We start from the raw sequence: 16,720 nt of genomic DNA on the forward strand, positions 1-16,720 counted from the left end.
AGACATCGTGTGTCCAAATGGAATAAGAAAAAGTCTCTCTCTCTCTCTCTTTCTCTCTCTTTCTCTCGTCTTCTTTCTCGTTCTATCTCTCTGATAGTGCATGATGATTCGACATCTATACGAGGATATTACGAATACAAAACTTTATAGTCTTTGAGGCACACTATGATTTCCATAAAAATATCGTATCAGAGATACATCGTAGAGATTTTTTAATAAAAGCATAAAAAGTGTGGTCTCTCTCTCTCTCTCTCTCTCTCTCCCTCCCTATCTCTCTTTTTAAATTCGTTCACCGTCGACTGTACCGTCGACGTTACATTCTTTCTCGTTTTTATGATATCGATCGTATTCCGCAAAGCCGGAAATCTGACAGGACACGTATTAACAAATCAAGAGGGTTTATGGATAAATAAAAAAAAAAGAGGTAGGAAGTGACGGGAAAAGAGAAAATAGAAGTGAGTTGATCGCGTTTCGGTTTTGGAAAATTCGCTGGCGACGAAGTGTGAGATATAGGATGAGGATGAGGAGGACGAAGAGGTGGAGGAGGAGGAGGAGGAGGAGGAGGAGGAGGAGGAGAAGGTAGGTGGCACACGGTTATCGCGATGAAAAGTGTGGCCCCCGGCCAAATGTCGCACGGGGATAAAGGTCTAACCACTCGTTGGCGGAAAATACATCGAGCTCGGTGCACCGGTGGCGCCGCGTAAATCCGAAAATTCATTACTGCAGTTGCAGTACCGCGATTGTTCGGAGCCAACGCGTTAGAACTACGAGACCGGAGTACTGCGAAGCTGCGGCATTAATAGCCGGCCGTCCCGTCAGGATTTACCAGGAGGCACGGCATTGTTGACAAGCGAATATAGAATTTTCACGATTCCGATAGGTACGCTACGTGAATAACATTCAGGATGGAATTAATGACTCGAGATCCTACGTATTTTACTATCGCCAAGCGCCATTATCGAGCTGTTTAGTATTCAAATGACTGACTGCACTGCCATTTTTTCATTAGTCCTCTCGGCAACAGTAATCCGATAATCGGATTTCACGAATTTATTATGTATTAGCCGATACGCCGATTGATTCGAGTCTACCTACCACGTTACGTTAACGATTCAGAGATTTTATTCGTATCATGCTCGAAGAATTGATATTATCTTTTGCCAATATCGCCTTTAAAACGTTTCGTTTCTATACGTTTCAGAAGGCGAGGACGCGGCGGAGGACGAGGATTCTTATCTCCTCGAGGAGGATGACGTGCCTTCGGCTACCATCGCCAGTGACACCGAACTGATATCGGAAGGTGGCGGACACCTTCCGGTATTTCTAACGGAACCGGTCGACTCGTTCGTCGTTAAGAACAAACCCGCCACTCTTCGTTGCAAAGCGGCACACGCGTTGCAAATATATTTTCGTTGTAACAACGATAGAGCGGATGACTCGGTTCAACAAGACTTTGTCGATCCTCACACGGGAACTAGGATCGTCGATTGCGAGTTGAACGTTACCAGGGACCACATCGAGGAGTATTTCGGAAAAGACAAGTTCAAGTGCGAGTGCATCGCTTGGTCTGGCTCGGGACAGATCAAGAGTCAGCCAGCAGTGATCGATGTTGCTTGTAAGTATTATCTTATCTTCTCGTTCTTATGTGCAAAAAAAAAAAGAGAAACAAAAAGAATATCTGATCTTGAAGGCAGGGGGAAAAAACTTTAAGAATACGATACGATCATTCAAGAGAGCGACTTTCGCCTTACTTCGTCCTCCGCCCCTCGTAATTATCTTGATTCTCCTGGCAGTGATGTCATTATTTAATTCCGCTCCTTAACAGAAGACAATGCGACGAGAGCGTCAGCGGAGGAGTTCCTAAGAGAATCAATTTAGGGAAGAACCACTTGTCCAATTTCAGAGTTACGCAACTAATGAAGCGGACAAAGTTTCGTTTAATAGAATCACCGAAATGCATACATTTTCAAATAGAATTTAAAGCAGCTTTCACGTCCAATTTCTCTTAGTGCTCTGATAGGAACTTTGAACCACATTAGCATCGCGATGTCGTTCTTCTCGTTTTATCGACAGCAAGCAACAATTCTTTTTCCAGATCTGAAGAAGCAATTCGAGTCACCGCCGTACTCTGTTTCGGTCGAAGCTGGTCACAGCACCGAACTTCGATGTCTGGCACCGCTCGGCGTGCCACCGCCAAGAGTCTATTGGCTGAGAAACAACGTTCCAGTTGATGCCGACTCGGACACTCTTCTGGTGTCCAGCGAAGGACATCTTCTCGTTGGTCAAGCAAAACTCAGCCATCAGGCTAATTACACATGTGTGGCTGAGAATATCGCGGCAAAGCGGTTAAGCGATCCAGTTAGCCTAACAGTATACCGTAAGATTGAATATTCTGCAATTAACATTTCACTCGGCAAACGTCGTACATATCTCCCAATTATCGCCAATCGACGAGTCGTTAATTACTATGTTCGCAGTGAACGGTGGTTGGTCTTCCTGGTCTGCCTGGTCGGAATGTCATTCGAGATGTGCGAAAGGTGGCCAGAAGAGAACGAGAACGTGTACGAATCCGGTACCTATGAACGGTGGTCAACCTTGTCTTGGTCCAAGTCAGCAGAAAATGGATTGCAACACTGCTTGTCCTGGTGAGTCGATGATCCACCATGCGACAATGACAAGCGGTTATTTCAATCGCTTTGCGCTTCCGATAACAATCGTTTATATCGTGATTCTATGGTAAACGATAATGGTAATCGTGCGTGTGGTCGTTTGATGAAAAATCTTTAGGATGTAATACCATCTCACGTGTGTTTCGTAAAAAGCTCTCACAATTCGCTTACTAACGTCGACGTGCTTTCAGCTTCGTGGGGGGTTTCTTCTCTCTCTCTCTCTCTCTCTCTTTCTCTATATCTATCTATCTCTTTCTTGCCTGTCCTTTTGCAATTTCACTGCGTTCTATACCTAAGGCGACGTCTTTGAAGATAGTTAATGTGTAAGCAAGCGTTGGCGGTGGTGTCGTCTTCCTCTTCTTATCCTAGTCCGTGTCGCGTAGACGTCAGGCTCAAGCAGGTTTTGCCTTGGCGGGCCGATATTACCAATGCCGAGTAGAGGAAACTCTCTCGCTTGATTTACGATCGTTTTCTCTCTCTCTCTCTCTCTCTCTCTCTCTCTCTCTCTTTCTCTTTCTTTATCTATCTATCTATCTCTCTCTTATATACGCATCTCTTACATGTTCGTGGTCATCTTATGCCAGAGGGTCTCTTTACCAACATTCACCTTTCCAAAAGGTTTGCGACATTTCAAAAACACCTGCACGTTACATGCATTCACGTTTAAGCTTAGAGCTAATATCCGTATATTTTCCGTCGCGAAAACTCGACTCTCTTGTTGAGTACTCGCGTAACGCTTTTTCTTCTTTCTTCCTTTCTGCTGCTTATGTCGGAACAGCGGGTGCATTGGAGGAATTCACCAACACTATGGGTAAGTTTTTATTTATAACGACCCGGCTGCTTTTTTAACAGACCTATCCTTTTGTTTGTCGAGCCGAAGAACGTAAATACGTATATATGTATATGTACATACATATGTATAAATCGATTTACCAAAGGTGCATCAACGAGCAAATGTCTCTCCGAGAGAAAAAGAAAAAAGAAAAACAAAAAGAAAACGTTCGAGCAGATTAAACGGCAATAAAGCCACCAACGAGCATCGATATCGACCGAGAATAATGCTTTTACAAGAAGCTCGTCGAACTTTTTTATCGAGCTAGCTCTCGTCGTATCGATCGAAAGCATTGCCGCCGCTTTAACGACTTTACGAGACACACTTTTCTATCTTTTTTTGTACCAGTCGTCGACGGTGGATGGTCCAGATGGTCGGCGTGGTCCATATGCGGGAGCGACTGCACGCACACCAGAAGGAGATCGTGCGACGAGCCGCCTCCGAGCCACGGTGGCCGTTCATGTCAGGGCAAAGACATAAGCGTGGCCAATTGCACCGGCGGCATATGCAACGGTAAGTCACGCGAGACATGAAATTCCTTCCATATTTTCTTATGCTCATCTTCAAAAATTAACATAATCAAGTTTTTTAAATCCTTCATTTTCTTCCAAAACCAATTTCTTAAAACGCATCAGAGAACGGATTTAAAGACACGACCATGAACGTTTTCTGTTGCAGTTGGCAACGCGAAGATGGGTGGCGCGCATTTGACAGAAGAAGGTGAGTGTTAAGAAAAAATTTTATTCAAGAAATATGTGTGTGTGTGTATATATATACACGACAATGCCACTCCTAGATCTCTCTCTCTCTCTCTCTCTCTCTCTCTCTCTCTCTCTCTCTCTCTCTCTCTCCCTCTCTCTCTCTCTCTCTGACCCGTTAATTCTCTTTCGTCGCATATTTCATTCGCACGCGCGTTCCTCGTCACGGTGCGTTTGCAAGAGTCCAAGAGGGAAGTCTCTCTCGATTAGATAAGCCGTGATTCGCGCGATGTACCGACCCTCCTCCGATTCGTTCCGGATTTGTACATGCTTGCGGAGAAGCGAGGCGACGCTATTACGAGCTTGAGGAAAAGAAAAGGAAATGATGAAAAAGTATCGTGGTATAAAGGAAAAGCACGGGCATGACCAAGAACAGAAAACAAAAAAAAAAGAACAGAAACAAATATAAGAAACAAAGAAAAAAAAATAAATAAACAAATAAAGAAATAAAAAAAAAAGAATACGAGTAAAGGAACCAAAAGAGTTAGGTAGAAGTTTTAAGTGCTATGACAGTCAGGGTGCGACCGTCCAACCGCGAAGAAAATGTCCTTAACCCGTCGTACGACATTCTTGGATGGATTCTTCACGCCCGGTGCACGCCATTTATATTCCCAACGACTCCGTACTCCTATCTGTTTCTTTCCGATCTGATACCATTCTCGAATCGTACCTGTACTTTATTCATCTTGAGAAACATTCAATCGACGTTCGAGTTAAAAGTGAAGTAATAAGAGAACCGACGTAATAAAAGGCCTTGATCAATATGGAGGTATGTAGGTACTACGTAGGTAATGTTAATACACGAACGATTATTAAAATCATGGAAGGACGTTGAAAGGAGGAAAAGGAGAAGAAAGAGAAGGAGAACGAGGATAAAAGGGTAGGGTGAGAGTAGGTATAGGTAAGGAAAAGGGAAGGAAGATCGCCTAAGGGAAAATGTAAATTCGTTAGGTCGCTAATTCCCTTGGCTCAACGTAATTTTGAATACCTTCGAAGAGAGAAAGCGGAACTTTGGAGAAAATCTTAAGAAGTTGTTTCTTTTATGAGATTCGATATACGAGCCAGTGCCAAGTAAGTATAAACTGATGGGAGGGTAAAAAGAGAGAGAACGTTTCGGTCGAAGGGTAGGATTTACGCTGCGCGTAAACTCTTTTTCGAATATTTACATTTAATTACGCGACTGGTTAATTATTGACGCTGGGAAAGTAGAAGGGAGTTCTGGGAGAACGATCGGATCCCTTCGAGCTTTACGGAGCCAAACAATCGTAACAATGAGCCTATATAGCTGGTGGTAGTCTCGAGGGTGGTCCGCGTGGATGCAGTCGCTAGAACGAAACCCTTCTCTCTCTCTCTCTCTCTCTCTCTCTCTCTCTCTCTCTCTCTTTCTCCATGAATCTCGACGATTCTATCGAGCGAGGGCACATCAAAGTTGCACGCGATATACGCGTAGGCTCGACCTACACGGTTCCCTTCGGTCCCTTCGTGCCTCGGCAAGGGCTGCCTTTAATATCGAAGAAAATTATGTAATCGGTAGCCGTTACGCCCTTACGATGGTAGGGGGAAATTGATCGTGCATGCAAATAAAGTGCCATTATCCTGTGCCGTGGTCTCGAACATATACCTACTCTTCTGTGAGACACTGAGACAAGAGAGAAAGGGGAAGGGGGGTACAAGAGAAAAGAGGAAAAGTGAGAGGGCCAAGCTATCCTCTTTGAATTCCGTAGTGACTTCGATTTTCCGAAAAATACCTTTAAAATACGAGAGGAATAGCGGTATCGATAAAAATTACAACATATATGCGAAATTAAACACTTGTTCTTAAATTAAGCCCCATTAAAGAGACTCGTCGATGTTCGCTTAATTCGTTTATTATTAACTTGTAAAAAGGTTACATTTTGATCGATGCTAATACGCGAAAAAAAAGTTTTATAATGCTCGCTCTTATTATCGATTAAAATGGGATATCCTATGTAGAGAAGGTATGTCATGTTATATACGACGTCGCGGCACAGATGCGTCCGAACGTAAATCGATCGTGGTTAAGAAAATAAATCGTGGCATCCCCAACAGAAGTTACTCTCTCTCTCTCTCTCTCTCTCTCTCTCTCTCTCTCTCTCTCTCTCTCTCTCTCTCTCTCTCTCTCTCTCTCTGTTTGTCTGTCTGTCTCTCTTTCTCACGCACACAAATACACATATGTACGTGCGCTCTCGCACGTACGACCGAGTGTCTTGGAGATAGGGTGAAAGCAGCACACGCACTTCCGATCTCATTTTCCTACGTCCTGCGTGTAACGATGTGGAACTATTGCGTTTTGAAAATCTTTCTTTCCGACTTTCGAACGACGCTACTCGTTTTCGACGTTCGCGCGGTGATATTGACGTTCGAGGCACGTGTCTTTCTAAAGAGAGAGATAGATACAAAGAGAAGGAGAGAGAGAGAGAGAGAGAGAGAGAGAGAGAGAGGGAGAAAAAGAGAGAATAGAGAAACGTATACATACGACAACGAGACGCACATGATCCTATGAGAGAGGAGGAAGAGGAAAAGAAGAAGAAAAAGTCGGCGCCCGAAAGTCACGTACCAGGGTTACAACCTCGCGTGGCTTTGACATTCTAAAATTGGAAGAAGCTTAACGGTGTTTTGTGGAGAGCAGGGATGCTGCTGTTCTACTGCTGCCGCGTGCTTCTTGAGGAATTTCTTGACAATTTTTATGGCCATAGGGATATTCGAAATCGTTGAAATAAATCTCGGCTAGTAGGTACGCGCCGAGCTTATAAATAGTGTTTAATATTAAATATGCTTTAATGCAAATGGGGAATAAATTCTTCTCTCACCTTTTTCCCCTTCTTTGTTCTTTCCTCTTTTTCCTTTTTTTTCTTTCTTTCTTTCTTTCTTTCTTTCTTTAAGTTCATCGTGGAAACGTTCGTATCATTTTTCTCTTTTCATCCGTACGTTCTCGTGCTTTTCACATCGTTATAAACAACTCGATTCGTTTTATCGTTTCTCACGTAATTTCTTTGCAGCAACTACCAATACCAGTTAGTCGGTAATTTAAAATTATTATTACGTTCTTTCGCTTAAGCAGTCGAATTTTTATCGTCCGTGTTAATAGCCGCAATAGTAAGCCGATCTCGATCTTTATCGGTTTAGAAAATAACGGCACGTTGTAAAACGATAAAACCAGAGTCGTCCCATACTTCGAGAAGGGGAACGAGCATGTTAGCCGAGTCGCTTGAACGATGAGGAACCTTAAAACTTTTCTACGACTTCTCGTAATATTTAGCGACACGAGAAACGTTTAACGTTTTCAAACGGCATCTTTGTCGCGTAGAGACCGTGTGAAAGAAAGTCTATCTCCTCTCCCTCGGGCAAAGAGAGAACGGAGAACAAATAAAAGTTCGCCTATAAAATATTCATGAGCTGACACCGACGTTTTTTGAGAAACGTGGACGACTGGGCTTTTGCATTCGCGAGAGTTATTCGCGTCTCTTGTGCGCACTTCGAGTAACGAGGAGACACCTATTTCGATGATCCTACTATCTGGAAAACTACTTTTCTATATTACTGTTGCATTATGTATACATACGTAAATGTATATGTACGTAACGTCTCGATCTCCTTCCATATGTATGTGTGTATGTGTACATGAAAGTAGATATATGTGCATATGTATATCTAATTCAGGCCACACGTAAATCCGTGTACGGTGGAATTGAAACGTGCATATCGTTGATATATACATATAATATATACACATAATATATAACTACATATGCAGCAAACGTTTCAATTAAATACATATACCATAACGCAAAATGTATAATGTAGGAAACGTTTGAATATTCATACGACGTACTTTGATAAATCTATTTGGTTTTACGCCCGTCCTAACATTTGAATCGTGTATTATCAAGATTATTTAAATTATTCGATTAATTTTACTATTTCGTATATAACAATGTCTCGAGGTTCGTCCTTTTTTTTTCTTTGATTGCAGCGAATCGTCAGATGGACGTGGCTCTTTATATCGGATTAACCGTGGCTTGCATAGTCATCGGTGGATTAGCGTTTTTCTTGGCAAGACTTTTACGAAGAAAAGGTCGAGATCATTCTCTTTACTCCATGGCACGCAATGGTAAGCATTACGAAAGAGGTAAAAAAGAAAAAAAAAAGAAAAGAGATCATTCGGCTCCTTTTTTCTCGAATTTGTTCCTTAATCTCCTGTTTTTTGCTTCTCGCTCCTATTTTCGCATACACGGAGATAATATATATATATATATATATATATATATACATATATATAAAAAATAAATTAGGAAAAGAAAAGAAAGAAAAAAAAAAACAAGCAGGCAAGATACTATTTCGAAGCTTGATTAATCCAAAAGCACTCGCTCCTTCCCATCTTTCAATCATTCATATTCGTTCGTCTTTATCGTCGAGAACGCTTTTGGAATGCATTAATACACATGCAAAACACTTGTCTGCTGTTTCTAACGCGTATCTACTTTTCTCCTCTATCTATCTTTCTTCTAATCTCTCTCGTATTAACTATAAAAGAGGTCGTAAAATTGTATACTCTCCGTGGAAAGATCGTTGAATATCGGTAAAGGACGGGGCGCGAGTGCTTATCTGGTAACGTAGGATCTTTGTAAAGTCCTTATGCACTTTTAAGATTCAAATTAATATAATTCGTATACATACGTATCTACTTGTGTACGGAGTTACGATCGTAATAAAAATCTCTCTCTCTCTCTCTCTCTCTCTCTCTCTCTCTCTCTCTCTCTCTCTCTCTCACTTTCTACGATCTTAAAATAAAATTTACGACGTCCGTGAAAATTTTTAAGTATCCTTTAAATGGTATATCAACTAGGTACCATTAGATTCTCGTAAGCGTTAAAATTGCAATAAGGACTTTGCGAAGTATCCCGGTAAGAAGAGATGCGTAAGAATCGGAACAGTATCGTTGCCGGGATCTGTCCGCAGCGCGCAGAGATACCCACGAGCCGTGCCTCGGCCGTGTGCGTTTCAGAATTCCAGCCGGAGTTCTTCCCGGACCAGGACAAGAAGTTGAGCCTACAACCGGACGTGACGGCGACGAGCGTGCCGGCCTGTTACGAGTATCCTTTCGACCCGAAGCTGTCGATGTCGAGATCCCTCTCGGAGCACCATTACGACGTACCGCACCTATCGATCGCCCCTCAACCATCCCCGATGTCACCGACTCCTTCGACATCGACGCAAGAGTCCTGCAGCGACAAGCAGATTCATTCCGACAGCGAGAACAGCGTCACTAGTTCATACCCATCCTCGGACTCCACTTACAACGTTGCCTCCGAAAGCGTCAGGTTGCCTAAGCTCGAAGCTGGAAACGTAGCGAGAGCTGCGGTCAACACTCGAGGTGCGTTGTTGGTCCTTCCGGATTCTGGTATTTCCATGTCGGTACCCGAAGGAGCAGTACCGAAAACTCATAGAGAGGAACTCTATCTGGCGGTTCTCAACGAGGATCGCTTTAGGCCTAGATTACCTGGTAAGTGTAAAAAAAAAAAATAAAATAAAATGAAGAAGAAAGAAAGGAAATATAAAAAATATAAGAAAGATAGAACGTTATGGTTCCGACGTTCCCCTTTAAAGTCGTGACAACGAAAAAGCTAACATTTCCCCGAACGAATTCGATCGCATTATAGCTTTTATCTCGCTCCCACCGTATCTCCGTGCAGCCCCTTTCGCAATGTCGATAAATCAAATTAGCACTCTAATTTCGTCGAGTCGCGTTCGAGAGATTGCCTGACGTAATATTCACGGTAATGGTGAACGTCGATTGTTGCTACCGACGTGAGAGCATTTATTGTATCCGTCCGCGGCCGTGAAAATTCGAACCGCGTCGATGAAAAAGAAAAAAAAGATAATAAAATATGATCGACGTTTATTTTGCGTTTAATTGATCCGAGAAAAAATAAAAAATAGGAAAAAAATAAAAAAGATAAAAAGAGAGACCTTTGCGTTTCGTACGTCAGTTACGCGTCGAATTTGGATTACGATTATGTAGGTACATGCGAAAATAAACTCTCATTGACGAAACGTTTGATTTATCGACAGCGATGATGTTTAATTATTATCCGTTAACGCTATGATTTATATCGAGATCATTATCGATATGTACGAATGTTCGTTCTCGTCACAAAATCGAAGAGAGCCTCGTTTTGTCCTCGCAGACGGTATAACGCAGCTGTCGGCGGTGGTGACCTGTGGCCCATCTAGGGCATCCTTCAACAAACCTGTGATCCTACAATTCGAACATTGTGCAATGTTGCATCCCGCGACCTGGGAGCTGAGCGTATGGGCCTCGGACAATCTAAACGTCGAGGAGAGCTCGTCGATGTCGTCGACGAAGGATCATCAGGTGGTGACGTGGAGCAGAGTGTTGACGTTGGGCAACGAAACGATCAACACGCCGCTCTTCACGCAGCTCGATCACGCGGAAGCGTTTATCGTGACGGAGCAACTCAGGGGCTACGTTCTCGCAGGTCAGAGTTGCGAGAACTCGATAGCCACTAAGAGACTGAGATTGGCATTGTTCGCTAGCCAAACTGGCCAGTGTTGCGTCAGGGTCTACGCCGTTGAGGACACGAAGGCTGCCACAAAGGCGATCGTTGACAGGGAGTCGCAAATCAGAGGCTACTTGTTGGACAAGCCACGCACACTCATGTTCCAAGACAACGGGGATCCTCTTTGCGTTAGTCTCGAGGAAGTCGGCAACGAATGGCAGAGCAAATCGCCGACCGAGCGTCAAGAGCTATCCTTCAGAGACGTCTGGAACTGTCAGGAGAACACGAAACACGTGACCTTCGGTTTAGACACCGCCTTTGGCCCGACGACAACCAGAAGCTACAAGCTGCAGGTCTCGCAAGGCAATTCCGACACGAGGCAAGTCTTCAGGATCGTTTACGACGGCGCGAAACAACTGATCTCCTCCGGCAGCGTTACCAGACCTCTCAGGGAAGTGACCGTCGTCAGCAGCGGACATGCTAATAACGCGACCACGGATTCAACCGCCCTCAGACCGTTTCGGTTCACCAGGTCTCTCAGGAAACAACTCTGCCAGTGCCTCGACCCTCCTAACGCTTTGGGCAACGACTGGAGAATGTTGGCTCAGAGACTGCAGGTTGACAGGTTGGTAATCCATTTGATTCCATCTCTATTCTCGCTAAAGAACTAACCTTCGATAGAACGATACGACTCTCACCCTAAGCTATTACTTATTTCCATCGACGTTAGACCCTTATTTCGGTTACTTATCTCTAGACTAGTTCGAAACTAGACTATTACCGTCTTTTTCTCATTAACTCATCTTTCCGCTTAGTCACGCGATAATGAGTTTTTCTTTCATTACCGACCCTCTGGGAGATACAACGACGATACGTACATATGTACGCCGTGCTGCCTCCTCTCTTCGCGTAATGTAAACCCGTTTAGTTCGTGTATCCGATCAACGAAGAAAAGAAGGAAAAAAAGAATCCTCTTAATCGGTTGTTCCCCTTTCATTATCTCAATCGACATTCAGTCGTCGTACGGCTAATGATTCTTCTTCCTACGATCTAAGAGAATCTCAGGACCCGTTTACTCGCTTGACAACGTTATTAATTTTTTCCTTCTTTTTCTTTTTTTTTTTTTTTTACCTTTTTTATTGTGTTAATGATCAATCGATTTATCTATCGTCGCGGCTGCTTTCTTAATAATCACTTTAGACGGGATTCTCGTTGCTCCTGTCGCAGGTACATAAACTACTTTGCAACTAAGTCGAGCCCGACGGAACACATTCTCGATTTATGGGAAGCAAGGCATAGAGAACCAACGGCGGTCACGGATCTCTTGAATCATTTGAGAGTGATGGGAAGGACCGATGCTGCTACGATCTTGGAAGCACAGCTTGGACCCTGGCTTTGAACGCGTTACCACGTCGAATTGCTTTTACAAACGAAGTTACGTTCCCTTGGTCGGTGAGTGATAGTTACGAACACGATGGACGCCTACGATCATCGAAATTGATCCTCGAAATAATAATAATAATAATAATAATAATAATAATAATAATAATAATAATAATAATAATAATAATATTAGTAATAATAATAATGATAATAATAATATTAAATAATAATATTAAATGATAATATTAAATAATAATAATAATAAATAATTATAAAAAGTAATAATTATAATAATAATATTAATAATAATAATAATAATAATAATAAAAACAAAAAATGAAATAACGATTCGAATACGCGAATACAATCGATATACGATATCGATATTGTCGGGTATAATAACGAATGGAGAAGGAGCACGTGGTGGTTCTTCGAACGAACTCATCGAAAACACTGCCTTAACACTTGTGTGTGTGTGCGCCTTTGCGCCAAACTAACGCCATTGTTATTGTTGTAAATAAGAGCGTAATTTGCGAGGAAACGAACGAGATGACCGTACGAGACGACCTATCATCCTGAATTCTTGTCTCTTCTCTTCTCTTGTAAACGATAGAGGAAAAGAGGAGAAGGAATAGATCAATTGACGGAAAGACGATCTCGAAACGAACGGTCGGTTAAAGTGCCGTGTATAATCATGGCTGATAGCTAGCTAGAGACTGTGCATTTAGATGGATATATATGTACATACATACTAAGAGATACGCGCGCAGATACAGATGGATCAATCCATTTAGAAAGATGATGGATGTTTATATATAAATATGCATACATATTTATATATATATATACACATATATATTTATATATAAAAATATATATATACATATATGTATATATATGTATAGGTATTATATATATATATGCAAATACTGCCGAGTGAAAAAAGAAAACAAAACGAAAGAATGATAATTGGCGGCGAAATGCAAATGAAAAGATAAAAATAGAGAGAGAGAGAGAGAGAGAGAGAGAGAGAGAGAGAGAGAGAGAGAGAGAGAGAGAGAGAAGCTAATGCCGCGTTTTGGCTAATAAAAAAAAAAAAAACGTACTTTATCTATTTGTTACACGGATATACAGGAACGCGCGAGTGACCCGATTGGTTTTTCAGAAAATCGTGCCAAAATTCTAGCTCTCTGTTTTTGCAAGCGTTCACACTTGCGTTGATGTTTGCTTCGGACAATTTATAAATCGCGTTCACTTTTTTATATACGTTTATTGTATAGAGGTACGACAATACACGCGCGTGCGTAACGTAAATGCACGTGCTCGCTCATTAATTAACGCGATCGAGTTCATAAGAGACGACGGATAATCGCGTGAAACGAACTAATTACAGAGTATATGGTTTAAATTGACGCAATTTATTTGGAAGGATTGTATATTTGTTACTTTCGACGAATAAAATATTCTTGTATACCTCAGGCATTCGAAAAAAAAAAAAAAGAAACGATTAATCGATACACTATATATCTTTACCTGTCCCGTTTTCCCTACGAATCGTATTTTTTTTATTTTTTTTTTTATTTTTTCATTCTGAATGAACCAACTAAAACATCTGTATTCGTAAATCCTTCGAACATCACGACACGCTTCACAGGCTTAAATAAATTAAGACTAATGCGATACGAGTGATCCTTAATCCCTAAAACTACGTCGGGAAACGTCTACTACTACTTGCGACGAGTTGGCTTCGAGCCCATCATTGGTTACGACATGAAAATAGTCGATTCCCGAGATTTTCCCTCCAGCAAATTCCTATTTTCTCTCTTCGTTCATGATCATCAAGATAACGTCTACGTGCCAATTATCTATACTCATTTTCATCTTTTTTTATCCCCTCGTTTTAGCCGATGAAATTTCAAGCGAAATCGTGGAAAAGAGAGTATCACGAAAACGAATTTAATAAAAGACCTAATCGAAACGGGACGATATATATATATATATATATATATATATATATATATATAGAATGAAAGAAAGAGAGAGAGAGAGAGAGTCGACAACACTTATCGACACTTTGCCAATAATTTTTCTTCCAACTTCGAAGGTAGGCTAGCTACGACAGACTATATATTGCTCCGACTCTATCTTGTCTCTGTACTTTCTCCTTCCCCCTCCTCCTCTCCTCATCGTTTCATCTATCTCCCACAGCAGGTTCAAGGAAGCTGCAGAAACGTTTCTCGATTTTTCTCGAAGGAAAGTAGGTACTACGTACCTTAACGGAAGCCTCGAAGACGGAGAGAAGATGGGTGACAATGGACGTCGAGCGTTGCAATTTTGAAATGTCGATACCAGTCGGGCGTGCACTCCTCTACTTCTTTTCCTCTTCTTCTTCTTCTTCTTATCCTTCTTCTTCTTCTTCTTCTTCTTCTTCTTCTTCTTTCTCTTCTTCTTCTTCTTCTTTTCCTTCTCCTCCTTCTCCACCTACGATTCTTCCCTCGAGCTTTTTCGCAACAGCCTTTTCCAACATCTATACGGTGTCGACGTAATTCGCTTACCGTAGCCCGCGTAGGTACTCGACAACTTTTCCTTTTTATCCACGCCTCAAGGCGTTAGATCGTCGACGATCTTCCTGACTCTCTTTCTGCGTTATATTCTACGAATACCTAGTAATATCCGTAAGAATCAAAGTAAATATAAGCTCGTCTTTAATACGCGTTTTCTTACTTCTGCTAGTTCGAGAAAAAGAAAAGGAAAAAGGAAAGAAAGAAATAAAGAAGAAGAAAAAAGAAAGAAGTAACGCCGACAACCGACACCGAATGACTTTAAACCCCGTGTTGCCGTGTGTTGAATTCCATATCAGTAAAAGCTAGTCGTTACAAAGTTTCGAGTCATAAATTTTCCTTAGAGCACAGCGTCGCAGGTTAATTCGCCATGTTGTAGAGAACTTAACTCTCCTAGGATTTTCAGTTCTCTCACGGCCATACAACGATTACTCGTTGAAAATCGTTGAATCGATATTGCGTCCGTAATCCTGTCTTTTCTTTCAAAAAAAAAAAAAAAAAAAAAAAAAGAAAGAAAGAAAGGGGAAAAGGAAAAGAAAAAAAGTTCAACGCTTGGAGCTCCACGAAGATTTATACATTCAACCCACGATCTACGTACGTTCGAGATGACGATGAGTTCGTCTTGGCTTTGTTAAGGTAAGTATCAATTCCTATCGTCACTATTATTTATATCGTTCGATAAAAATCATTCGTCAGATCGCACGAAGAAAAAATGATCAATCTCCTTTTTAATTTTCTCGTCGTATCGTATTGTAACGTTAACGTTATATCATATATCGCTGTATCATTATATCATACCACAAACCGTCGATCTTTCTAACGTAAACTATGGCACGGTTAGTCAAGTAGAACGCCTAGATCATATACACAAAAATCAAGGAGAACCACTTTAGAAATTGTAGAAGAGAGGAACGATCGTATTCTCTCATTGAGACGCTTTCTTCTTTCTTTCTCTGTTTCTCGCATGCTCGAGCGATAGTTGCGTAAACGTAACGGAATGCATACAAGTGTTTTTCAAGTGTTCCAGCATGTTGCCGCTCGGAAAGACTAAGTGCCATAAAAATAGCCTCTTGGAAGAAGTTACTTCCCCTCTCGTCGTCTACAATGAGCTTCCAATAGCCGCTTGCCATTCGCGCTATGCTCGCCGACGCGTTGGCACGTTGGATCGTCATTGAAAACGCCTCTTCGAGAATGCGAACACGATTTTTGCTTCTTCTTCTTCTTCGTCTTCTTCTTCTTCTTCTCCTTCTTCTTTTCTTTCATGCCGTTTAGAACAATGGAGTAAAATTTTCTTACTTTTCCATCTTATCTTTTTTTTGGTTTTTCTTTCTGCATTTTTTATCTTCGTTATTATATCTTAATGTTGCTTACTTTACAATATCAAATATTTTCTTTTTGTAAAAAAAAAAAAAAAAGAAAAAAGAATAAAAAGAGAGAGAGAGAGAGAGAGAGAACAAAAGAAAAAAATAAGAACGAAAAAGAAAAAAATATTTTCTATCCTTTGGCGTACGGCTCGTTTAATTCTCGTGGAATCTAAAGAAAGTTTATTTTACGAAACACCCAGGATTAATACGAACACGAATACGAAAGATAAAGTTAAGAGTCGCGGAACGATAGAATAATTATTAACATTTTAATTGCCCTTTAGCAGTTTTCAACGCGCGCACATGTTTATTTTATTGGCCGTTTACACCCAACGGCGTTTACGTTACGATCGTTAAAATCTATACAAGCGTGGGCGTCGAATAGTCCAACAGAGTTCTGCCGTGTAATCTTTACATTCTACATATTCCGATCGTAAGCGTATCGTTTGAAATCGAATAAAACTTTGTCGATCCTCCTGTCTTTCGTTTCCTCTCTCTTCTCTCTCCTGTTAGATTTTTGCTCGATATTTCGTGATTGAATGAATATACGGAAGTTATTCTTACACATAAAAGAAGATAAAGACAGAGCATATGAGATACGCGTACATGAA

General features: G+C 41.4%; 1 protein-coding gene across 5 annotated transcripts in view; it reads left to right on the top strand.

Annotated features, from left to right (window-relative positions):
- Positions 1 to 12,379, top strand: part of LOC122627630 (netrin receptor UNC5C-like) — a 39,610-nt gene extending 27,231 nt beyond the window's left edge. Inside the window, exons 3-12 of one of the 5 annotated variants that reach the window (XM_043808909.1) lie at positions 1,205 to 1,615; positions 2,096 to 2,377; positions 2,478 to 2,645; positions 3,430 to 3,480; positions 3,850 to 4,014; positions 4,180 to 4,221; positions 8,254 to 8,391; positions 9,286 to 9,783; positions 10,469 to 11,426; positions 12,029 to 12,379. In XM_043808909.1, coding sequence (XP_043664844.1) covers positions 1,205 to 1,615; positions 2,096 to 2,377; positions 2,478 to 2,645; positions 3,430 to 3,480; positions 3,850 to 4,014; positions 4,180 to 4,221; positions 8,254 to 8,391; positions 9,286 to 9,783; positions 10,469 to 11,426; positions 12,029 to 12,200 — 2,885 coding nt within the window. In that variant the 3' untranslated portion in view covers positions 12,201 to 12,379. Of the gene's footprint in view, positions 1 to 1,201; positions 1,616 to 2,095; positions 2,378 to 2,477; positions 2,646 to 3,429; positions 3,481 to 3,849; positions 4,015 to 4,179; positions 4,222 to 8,253; positions 8,392 to 9,285; positions 9,784 to 10,468; positions 11,427 to 12,028 lie in introns of all 5 variants that reach the window. The other 4 variants (XM_043808907.1, XM_043808908.1, XM_043808910.1 and 1 more) reach the window with 4 other exon arrangements.
- The last annotated feature ends 4,341 nt before the right edge of the window (positions 12,380 to 16,720 follow it).

The sequence above is a fragment of the Vespula pensylvanica genome, chromosome 3 (assembly GCF_014466175.1).
Source record: "Vespula pensylvanica isolate Volc-1 chromosome 3, ASM1446617v1, whole genome shotgun sequence".
NCBI lineage: Eukaryota > Metazoa > Arthropoda > Insecta > Hymenoptera > Vespidae > Vespula > Vespula pensylvanica.